The sequence below is a fragment of the Phacochoerus africanus genome, chromosome 7, assembly GCF_016906955.1.
Source record: "Phacochoerus africanus isolate WHEZ1 chromosome 7, ROS_Pafr_v1, whole genome shotgun sequence".
Classification (NCBI taxonomy): Eukaryota; Metazoa; Chordata; class Mammalia; order Artiodactyla; family Suidae; genus Phacochoerus; species Phacochoerus africanus.
The window spans coordinates 24,039,870-24,051,955 of record NC_062550.1 but is presented as its reverse complement, the minus strand read 5'-3'; the positions used below and the strand labels follow the sequence as shown (position 1 = coordinate 24,051,955).

General features: G+C 33.9%; 1 protein-coding gene across 1 annotated transcript; it reads right to left on the bottom strand.

Annotated features, from left to right (window-relative positions):
• Positions 1-2,231: 2,231 nt before the first annotated feature.
• LOC125130369 (olfactory receptor 6C2-like) lies at positions 2,232-2,755 on the bottom strand. The gene is given in 2 exon segments (XM_047785737.1): positions 2,232-2,674; positions 2,677-2,755. Coding segments are annotated over 2 exon segments (522 nt in total).
• Between the last annotated feature and the right edge of the window lie 9,331 nt (positions 2,756-12,086).

Below are 12,086 nucleotides of genomic sequence, written 5' to 3'. Positions count from 1 at the left end.
TATTTCTTGGGCCACTCCCGCGGCATATGGAGGTTCCCAGGCTAGGGGTTGAATCGGAGCTGTAGCCACTGGCCTACGCCAGAGCCACAGAAACACGGGATCCGAGCCGCATCTGCAACCTACACCACAGCTCACGGCAACGCCGGATCGTTAACCCACTGAGCAAGCGCAGGGATCGAACCCTGGACCTCATGGTTCCTAGTCGGATTCGTTAACCACTGCGCCACGACGGGAACTTCAATATTTATATTTTCTTTAAGATTTATAACCTGGAGTTCCCATCGTGGCACAGCAGAAATGAATCCAACTAGGAACCATGAGGTTTCAGGTTCAATCCTTGGCCTTGCTCAGCAGGTTAAGGATCCAGCATTGCCGTGAGCTGTGGTTGTAAGCCACAGACATGGTTCAATCTGGTGTTGCTATGGCTGTGGTGTAGGCCAGCAGCTGTAGCTCCAATTCAACCCCTAGCCTAGGAACCTCCATATGCTATGCCACGGGTGCGGCTCTAAAAAGGCAAAAGACAAAAAAAAAAAAGAGAGAGAGAGAGATTTGTAATCTTACACATTTTGCTCTCTCTGTTTTGTATTTATTCACATTTCTGAGAAGTTTGTCAGTTTTCTTGACATTTATAAAAGCATCAACTTAGAGATTTATTAATTATTTAAATTTTCCTAATCTTCTATTTTAGTAAGATCCAGGTTTACACACTTTGAATTAATTTTATGGATTTAAAATTTTATAATGAGCAGAAAAAAGCTGCTTTGTTTTCTGTTCCATTTGTTTTTTTATAATTATGAATATATTTATTGATGAATAATTATTTGATTTCTTCTGAGTATAGTTTTTTATATTTCTATTAATTATTATGAAGTGTCTCCATCTCATTGCTTATGAGAGTTCCAAAGAGTTAATTAGAATTTTTTATTTAATTATTTATGCATAGTATTAGCAGCTTATTTTTATAGAATTTGGGCTGTAAAGTCTCTCTCTTGGATAGAAAGAGGATCATAATAATAGTCCCCATGTCCTCATTTATGTCACATAATATAAGAAGAAATAGAAGAATTTCTTAGAGAAAATTGCTAATTTTACAAGAGTGGCCTTTTTTTTTTTTTCTTTTACTCTTGGGTCATATTTTTTAGTCTGGACTCTGTTTCATTTCTTTTGCCATTTGGAACCTGACACTTCATCTGCCATCTCCATATGGACTTTTAAACCCAAGTATCTGACCCATAATCCAAAAGCCTCCCCCTTTCCATCCTCATTTTTTTCTTTCCTGAGAATCCATGGGCCATAAATGGGATTATTTATCTTAATTTCTGATAACTTTGTATCTTTGATATCTTGTGATTTCCCACATTTTAATTTTCTCTCTTAGCTATATTCAAAAAAATACTTGTGAGATTTTAGCCAATTTTTTTATTTTTAATTTGTTTTCCTCAAATGCCTTCACACTTCCTATTTGGTATCTTACCATAAAATTTCAGTTCTTGGTTGAATTTTTGTAGAATTTCATGCACATTTGAGTACAGTAATCACTAATATTATGCTTCCAGTTTTATGGAAGAGTAAATAATTGTTTTTATTACTAACATAAAATTTAATTATATGGGATTATACTTATCCACAAATAAATTTATGAGAAATGTGCTTTTATTTTCTTTACTGAGACAAATCTCCTTCAAGAAAATGAGTAAAAACCTAAGGAAATAATTGAGTTCATTAAGATACAATGTAAATAAATCTAGGAGTTTCCATCGTGGCTCAGTGGTTAACCAATCCAGCTAGGAACCATGAGGTTGTGGGTTCGATCCCTGGCCTTGCTCAGTGGGTTAAGGATCCGGCATTGTCATGAACTGTGGTGTAGGTTGCAGACGCAGCTTGGATCCTGCATTGCTGTGGCTGTGGTGTAGGCCGGAGGCTACAGCTCCGATTCAACTCCTAGCCTGGGAACCTCCATATACTGCGGTAGTGGTCCTAGAAAAGGCAAAAAGACAAAAAAAAGACAAAATGAAACAAAGATACAATGTAAATAAATCTAGAGAGGATCAGAGAAATAAAACATAACTGAAATAAGATTATTAAATGATAAAGAAAATTATAAGTTTCAATAGAAAGGTTTAGCAGCCATTTATCTTTTATTTTATTGATTACTATTTTCTTTTACTTTTTAAATAATGATGCAATTCTTTTTATCGAGTCATTGAAGGCTTTCTTCACTTGCTTATTTCTCAGTGTATAAATAAAGGATTTAACGTAGGTGAAATGGAAGAAATGAGTAGTGAAACCACTTTATTAATAGTCACTTCTTCCTTGGCTGTAGGATTCGTATAGACGAACATGCATGTGCCATAAGTGATGGAAACCACAGTCATGTGGGAAGAACAGGTGGAAAAGGCCTTTCTTCTTTGTTGGGCAGATGGAAATCCTAAAATTGTCTTCATGATATACGTATAGGATAGAATCACACACATAAGAGTCAAAATGAGGGTCAGCACAGCACAGATGAAAACAGTTTGTTCCATGAACCAGGTGTCGGAACATGATATCTTGAGGAGAGGAGAAGCATCACAGAGAAAATGATCAACAACGTTTGAGTCGCAGAATTTCAGATTTAGCCCCAGGCTGAGTGGGGAGATTATGACCAACAATCCCGCCACCCAAGAGCAAAAACAAGCCTCTAACAGACTCTGCTGCTCACGATGGCCACATAATGCAGGGGTTTGCAGATGGCCACATAGCGGTCATAGGACATGGTGGCCAGGAGAAAAAATTCTGTTACTGCACCGAGGTCAGTAAAAAACACAAGCATTATATGTGATGGTATTGTCACCTGTTGCTATATTATGCAAATATCTGGGAATACAGGCCATTGTGCATGAGATTTCTAAGAAGGAGAAATTTTGTAAAAAAAAGTACATGGGTGTTTACAGGTGGGAATCCACAAAGGTGAGTGTGATGATGGTCAGGTTCCCAGTTACACTCATCGTGTAGGTGAGACATAGAAAGAAAAAAATCTGAGAACCTGCAGCTCAGGGTCATCTGTCAGTCCCAGCAGAATGAAGGTGGTTATTGTATAGTTTCTCATCACTGATGACTTCTGTCCAGCCTGCATGCCCAATAATTCAGAGGTTATTACTTAGGGTATCTAACTTGTGTAAAATCTAATTTAATCAGCTTGATATTCAGTATATTTTCATATTATATTTAAATCACAGTATGCTTATGCTGTAGTTCGCGTCACGTCTCAGTGGTTAATGAGCCTGGCTAGTATCTGTGAGGATGCAGGTTTGATCCCAGGCCTCACTCAGTGGGTTAAGGATCCAGTGTTGCTATGAGCTGTGGTGAATGTCACAGATGCATCTTGGAAACTGCATTGCTGTGGTTGTGGCGTAGGCTGGCAGCTGCAGCTCTGATTTCACCCCTAGCCTGGGAAATTACATATGCCATGGGTGCGGCCCTAAAAAGCCAAAAAACAAACAAACAAAAAAAACCCAATATACATAGAGGCGTATGCCTGGATATATCGCTAATATAGTGCGATTTCATGAATAGCAAAATGCTGTTTGCCTCCCCACATTCTTCCATATTCAGAGCTATGTAAAAAAAAAAAATCATTAAATTATGCTTCTGGTTAACAGTTTTGTCCTTGTCAAAATGCTAATATGTCATGTATAACTTGGACTTACTCTAAAGAATCTTGATTGGGACATTAAATCTCTGCTCCAGCTAAGACTTTTTTTTTTTTGTAGATAAGTTGTTTTCTCCTATGAACAAAGGGAGACATTACACAGAAGGCTATGTATAAGCTTCCCTCCTTTGACTTCCTTCCACATTTCTCTATCAATGTATAAACTGTTACTTAAAATACCATACAGTAAACACAATTTTGTTGTATTCTGAAAAGAACTACTTTGATAAAGGAACTGTAATCTTACACATATGACTTCTCTAAGTTATCTTTGTGCCTGCTTGGATTGCTTGGACCTCTTAGTTGCTCTTCCCTTCTGACTAAACACCTCTCTCCGTTTAATCCACAATTCCTACCATTTAATATAACATCTTTCACCTAAGGAAGACTAAATTTCTGTTTCCAGCAATGAATTTTTCTGACTCAATACTATTGACTTGAATACCAAGCACATCTTCTTATGTATTGAACTGACTCACAAACACCTGCTTGTACATACCACTCATGTCTGTTTCAATGTCACTAAAACAGAAGCCCTGATCATCCATGTGGTTGGGTGTTTTCCTCCCTCTTCTCATATTAACCATGTATTCTGTGCCAGTTATTATAGTATTAACCATGTATTCTGTGCCAGTTGTTATAGTAAGCACTTATCTTGTATATTTTGCCCTGTATTTTGCAACTTAACTGAGTAAACCTAATCACTGGTTTTCATTTGAAGTAAAACTTCCTCTGATATGTTTTGTGCAATTCTCATAAATACTTTACCCTGTACACCCATTTTTGTGCCCCCATAAACAACAAAACTTACCACTCTGCTAGTACTTTGCCAGAGAACGTGTTTGCTGGGATCATGTCCCTCTTACCCTGAGAGCAGCAACAATGAACGTGGTTCCACATGTACTGTCAATGTCTAAAGAATATTTTCTGAATAAAGTTATATACCCCAAATTTATCAAGTACACACCAACAAAAATATTTCTTCATATTTACGCTTAAATTCTGATAATGAATATTTTTATTAATTTTTTGTAAATCTGAGTCTATGACTAGGAAATTTTATAGTTATTTTGCTTTTCCATTTATTTATTTATTTCTGTGGCTAGATTTTATTTATAAGAAAACAAATTTCCTTTTAATATCATTTAAACAACATTTTCCTAATCTCAAGACACAAATATTCTAAGACAGAGAGAAAACGATAAATGAGTTAAGTTAAAAATGTGCAATAAAATTTGAAATTTGGGTAAGCATGCTTTCAGGTGACTTCTATTTATCCTGGCACTCATTTTTTTATATTTTTCATTAAAAAAATTGTATTATGGTTGATTTACAATGTTGTATCAGTTTCTGCTGTACAGCAAAGTAACCCAGTCATATACATATACATTATTTTCTCATGTTATCGTCCATCATGTTCTATCATAAGAGAGTGGATATAGTTCCCTGTGCTACGGTAAAAGCTTTTTCTTTTAAAGAAGAGTTGTTTTTATTAAGGCACATGATGAAATAATCTTTATTTATTTATTTATTTTTGGTCTTTTTGTCTTTTTAGGGCCGCACCCGCAGCATATGTAGGTTCCCAGGCTAGGGGGTCTCATTGGAGCTGCAGCCGCTGGCTTATGCCACAGTCACAACAACGCCAAGATCCAAGCTGTGTCGGTGACCTACACCACAGCCCACAGCAACACTGGATCCTTAACCCACTGAGCAAGGCCAGGAATCGAACCCACAACCTCAGCGTTCCTAATCGATTTGTTAACCACTGAGCCACAATGGGAACTCCTGAAATAATCTTTACAACTATGACAAAAGCTATAACAGCCTTCTCTTCCCTCCCTGGTTTTTCAATTAAGTAACTGTATTTTCATTGACACTGTTTCCTTCTTCACTGTTATCTATTAATGCAGTGCTAATTCCAGAGATACCCTGGGTTTTCTGATGCTAAGTTTATGCCCAGTACTACTGCACAGTAATTTGCTGGGGCTTTCAGAATTAACTATTGTGGTGGGGTAATTGAAAGTTCTCAGTTTTCACTACATCTTAATGCTTGTTATCCTATGCCAATTTTTGAAAAAGTTTCCCTTTGAAACCACAATTTATTTGTTCACAAAGACTTTCTCTTCATTGTTTTTCAACTGTATTTTATTCATACTGAAGTAGGAGAAGGGCCATATCTTCTAGTTTGCCCAGTTCATAATATTAAACACACATTGGCAGACACCAGTGTGGGGACGAAGTGTTGACCTATGGCTCATAGTTTGCCTGAAAACTAGAACCCTCCCAGAGAATTCTGGGACATATGCAATATATATATATATATATATATATATATATATATATATATATATTAGATTAATTTCAGAAGTAGTAGAGAATGATGGTTGCAGTCTACCAAGTCTTGGGGGTCATCCTTTCTCTTTATCTCTCAGGCTACATATGCATCACTATGTAACAACTCAGCATGCTATTGACATTACTCAGTGTTCAAAAACGGTATTTTTTTCTTACAAGATATTATACAGTATTATAAGATATAATTCAATAAACTAATTGACACTGACATGTAACCAATAGATTTTGGTTCATCCATCTTTCAGTAAACATGTGGAAGGAGGCAGGGATTGCTAATGAGTGATGAAGGGAGAAGTACCCATGCTCACACATTGCTACACAGAGCTTGTATATTTTTCATTTTGAGGTTGATGGTATGGCTTATGTCATTTCTAGATATATATTATATTAGGATTCTCATTTATATATCCACCTACTTATATTAAGACATCTCACATATATTTTTGAAGTCTTTAGGTATAAATGATAGCTTATATATCTGAATTTAATGCAAGCAGGTGAACTATTTTTTTCTAAGAGAAAAATATGACCAAAATTAAACAAAGGGAAATATTACTAATGTTGAAAAACTTATTATACTTACTTTTTTGTCAGTCAATCATAGCTTCCTTAAGTTGATTCAAGTGAGTAATTCCTAAAGCCACATATGTGAAAATGGTTGGTTTTATGAAGATTTTCATGTGAACTTCTGTTCGCTTTTGCTCATGCATCATTTTTCACCTTCACATGATTTTTGACTGTGTAGAAAACTCCCTGAGATTGTTGTCACCAAGAAATAAATAAATAAATAAAAGGATTGACTTTCTCAGGAAAGGCCTAAAGAATATTTTTATATATAAATTAACATTTAAAAGGTTAAAAAAAAGTGATCCCAGTGGCAGAGACTCTCTCCTCTTTTGAAAGAGTTGGTATTTCAATATCTTTGGACAGAGAAAAAGGTTTGAACAATACCAACCTTATCTTTTCTTCCTTTTTCTTTTTCTCCAGTTTGCTGTCTCTTCAAATAAATGAATTTTAAAAAGGTCCTTGGTGAGTTACCCTCAGAAGTCACTAATGACTCTTTGGAGTAATTTTATTTGGCAAAAGCAAAATAACTAACAAAAAAAGTGCTTTGGCTCCAGTGTCCTTGGGGACAAAGAGGATAACAAGTATCAGGTTATTTTGTTCATTTTCTTACTTTTCTTTATAGTTTTACAAAGGAAAATCAACACACAATAAATTGCACATATTTAGAGTGTACAATTTTAAAATTTGACATATATACATTCCTGTGAAAACATTAATACCATAAAAAGAGTGAAAATGCCCATCAGCCCCAAGGGTCCATGGGCATCTCTGTTCTTCCCTGTGCCCTCTCCTTCCTGCCCTTCCCCACTCAGGCAACCACTGATAAGTTGTCTGTCTCTGTGCACTAGTTTGTTTTCTTAAGTGAATACAGCGATGCAATATTGTAACTTCCATTTCATTTACAATTACATTTAGACCTACATTTCACTTACAGTTACCATTACAACTGTATTTACCTGCAATTTACATTTCAACAGACGCAGTGAAGAAAAGCCATTTCCCACAGGTTCTAATAAGTAGGAAGGGTAAGAGGTCTTTTCAACAGCCCCACTATCTCAATATCACTTCATTTTGGCATGGGCTGCAAATGAGTTTGACTAAATTTTTATATATTTATGTTTTTGTCTCTAAATTTGATTTGCTCATAGGCAAATTATCTATTCCTATTCTTCACTTCCTTTTGAATTATTTGTATATCCTATTTCTATATGTAAGAGCTCTTTTTATAATTTAGATATTAATCTAGCACATGTTTTTTTGGATTTACTGTACAATGTATTTTGATTTATAAAATGTTTAATTTTTATTTTTTACTGTATTTATGGCTATTGTTCTTTATTGCTGTATTCCTTTCCAAAAGTATTTTATTAATTTACAGTGCCATCAAGTATGACTACTTGATAATTCCATTTCAATGTTGAAAATTACTCTATTAAAAAGCTGTGGGAGATCCCGTCGTGGCGCAGTGGTTAATGAATCCGACTAGGAACCATGAGGTTGCGGGTTCGGTCCCTACCCTTGCTCAGTGGGTTAACGATCCGGCGTTGCCGTGAGCTGTGGTGTAGTTTGCAGACGTGGCTCGGATCCCGCGTTGCTGTGGCTCTGGCATAGGCCGGTGGCTACAGCTCGGATTCGACCCCTAGCCTGGGAACCTCCATATGCCGAGGGAGCGGCCCAAGAAATAGCAACAACAATAACAACAACAACAACAACAAAAAGACAAAAAAAAAAGCTGTGATTTTGCTATTTTAGTAGATATAAAATGCTATTTTAAAGATTTTTCTCTTGTATTTCTTTGTTTACTCTCAAGGGTAAATAATTTTTTCCATGTATTTTTTTACTAACTGTATTTCCTCTGGGTAGACAAGATCGTTTTCCTTTTTCCCCATTTTTATTGAAATAAATTGACATATAACATTGTGTACAAGAAATGTTTTAAATTACATATACTCAAAAGTATAACACTCTTTATTTTATTTATTTATTTTATTTTTTGCTTTTTAGGGCCTCACATGCAGTATATGGAAGTTCCTAGGCTGGGGTTCAAATTGGCACTGCAGCCGCCGGCCTACGCAGAGCAGCAGCAAGGCTGGATCTGAGGCGGGTCAGCTACCTATACCACAGCCCATGGCAACGCAGAATCCCTAACCCACTGAACAAGGCCAGGGATAGAACCCATGTCCTCATTGATACTAGGTTTCATTAACTGTTGTGCTACTGCAGGCAACTTCTTTCCTTTATTTTAATGTTCTTTTTCCATTGAGAAGTGTTTTAACCGTGCATCATGTATTTTCTTCCAGAAAATACACGCGGTATATGATGTGTATACATGATCCATCTACTGATCCATGGATAGATCCATCTATAGATAGTATCAGTCATTTAAGCCATTGTGCATGTTGTAAAAAAATAGGTCTAACATATTTACTTACAGAAGAAGTTGTAGTCACAACATTCATTACATAATTCTTTTCACACTGAATTTAAATTCCATCTTTGTAATTGAACATATTACCTTACTATACAAATCTTTTTCTGGTTTTTTGTTTGTTTTTTTGTTTTATGTTTTTTAGGACACCCCATGGCATATGGAGTTCCCAGGCCAGGGATCAGCTCCCAGCCATAGTTGAGACCTAACCCAGATCCCTAATCTACTGCACTGGGCCAGGGACGGAGCCTGGGTCCTAGCACTTCCAAGATGCTGCTGATCCCATTGTGCCACTGTGGATACTCCTTTTTCCATATTTTTTGTTCTGTGCATTAACTATTCCTCCACCAAAACATATTTTAAATGTATTTCAATGGATCTTATTTGTACATTTGTGGGATATTTGTGAGTTTTATTTTTCCAAGTGCATCTGGAAATAATTATGTGAATTAATAGCATAACTGTTGGAATTTAATGAGAATTGCATTAAATTTTATGTTAGTTTTAGGTGAGTTATAATACTTTTGGTCTATTGCTTTGCATCCAAGAATGAGATAACTTTAAAAATTATATATTTTCATGATTTTATGTTTTTAAATGGATTTTATCTCTTTCTTCATTTAGAAAACCGTGTTTCACTTCTTAGTGAAGTCCCTTTGTTATTGTTATGATTTAAATTAGTTACTTATTTTGCTTTTCAGGTTTTATTGGTATATAGAAGTAGGCCACTTTTTTTAAAAATATAGTCCTTACTTATCCAACTTAAATGCTTTTCTAAATTCTATTGTCTATTAGTTTCTTGCATTTATACCCTCTTCAGTGTTAGCAGAAGAGTTTGTATGTCTTTCTATGAAATTAAAATATTAATCCATAAGAATGATTTCTTTTACTGATACAGACATAAAAGATGTTGCCAATTAACTTACCATGTAAATGCTTAGCTGTCATACATTATAAACACCTTTTGTATTCAGAATTAGCAATACTTAAAACATGCATATTCAAATTGCAAAAAGTTACTTTTGTATTTTTGTCTAGTATTTATAATGACTTTTATTTTTTTATGACTTTTTAAGATCATACAAAACAATGTTGAATAACAAGGAGGAGACTCAGCATCCATATTTATTTCCTGATTTACATTTATAATCTATTGGTATTTTATTTTTTTAAATATTTTTATAAATAGTTTTTTTAACATATTCCTAGTTTACTTGTGATTATTTCATGACTATTAAATTTTATTAAAGGTTTTTAAGCATCTACTTATCTATTCTTATGATGTCTAACTTTAAAAATTCATATGATAAAGTGTGTGGATAGATTTTACAGAGATCTAACTTTTCATGGTAGATTAAAATATAGTTGTTCATAATCTTTTTTTCTTTTAATATTTTCCTAAAATGTACTTACAGATATTTTATATAAAAAAATTCTATTTTTACACTTAAAAATGCAATTGTGTTGTTTTCCTTTTCTATGATTTGGAATGGATCAATTTAAGCCGAAACTAATTAGGATATTTTTTTAAAGTTAATGAGAGTTTTTAAAAAACAAATTTATCCTGTTTCCACATTAAAGGCAGAAATTTATTCACTTTCCCAGTATATTTTATCAGTATTGCTTTATTCATTTGTAATTTCTTTTTTTCATGTCTTGCTAAGAATTTGTTATTGCTTCCAATTTTTCTGTCTTTTGTTGTCAAATTGAATGCAGCATGTATTTATATGTATTTGAATTTCTTAAGTATTGATATTTATATCTTTTTTCTAATTATTCATCTTGAATATGTTGCTTTCTGCCTTTTTCCCGATATTTGGGATGTAAAATTATTTTTTCCACAGTTTTAAGAAAATCAGTCTCTGATGTGTACACTTTAAATTTTACAGTTAACTGCTTTTGCTTTTTATTTTAAATGTTCGTTGTTCACTCTTCTCTGTTTCATTATGGTATTTTTGAATTGTTTCAGATGAGTATGAGTCTCTTTGCTTTCAACCTACTTAAAAAATAATATAAAATATGTGTAGGTACATAAATTACTCTCAAGTAAAAATTTATATACACAAATGTACTTTATACTACAGATTTTTATAGATATATATGCTTTAAAAATGGATTTTTAGTGTGTTGTGTCTTGTTAGATATGCTGTAATTTCAGCCCCAAATTTTTAATTGATATTTAATTGGTATTATGCACTTAATTTTAAAGGATTTATTTTAACTATTTACATTTTGAATTTTATGTCTGATTTGTAGACTTTAAAAACTCCACTTGCATGCATCTACAATCAGGATTTAAGTTATGTTAGGGGATCCGTTTCTCTTCTTTTTCTTTTTTTTTAAGCTGGTGGACAAAAACACTCAAGTTTTTCTGAATTTGTGGTTGGGTAGATTGTATTATAATTCTACGTTCCATTGAATGTGCATCAATTCATTAATTGAAGTTTCACTTTATTGTGCCATTTCTAAATTTTTTCATCATGTGACTGTTGCGATCCTATATTCCATTTCTATTTAAATTCACTCTGTTCGGATATATTTTAAAGTATCTTTATTCACTCTTCTCCAATCTATGCCATACTTAGTGTCAGGCTCAAGCTGTTTTGTTTTCTCTCTCTCACCCAGGGATTTCTGTTATTTGCTATAAGATAACAAAACACTGAAAATGATAAATTTGTACTGACAATTTCTCAGGTATTTGCTCCAGTTAGAATTTTTACAGTATTTCAATCAATCATATTTTTCTTAGTTCTGGAATTATAACATATTCTTACAAAAATTTGTGCTTTTTATTACTGCATTACCCGTTTATAACTTTTAACTCAAATTTTATTATAAACATATCCATGTGGATGGAATTGTTAAATAGATATGGAAGAGAAGAGTCAAATGGTAATAGTTGCCCATCAGTAAAGTTAAAGAAGTTGCAAAATGTTAATAAAACTGGAAAAAAGATTATTGAAGACTCTAATATGATTAGAATTTTACCAGAAATGTTGAAGGAATATTCATGCTTTCATCATGATGCATCAAGTACCTTTTTTC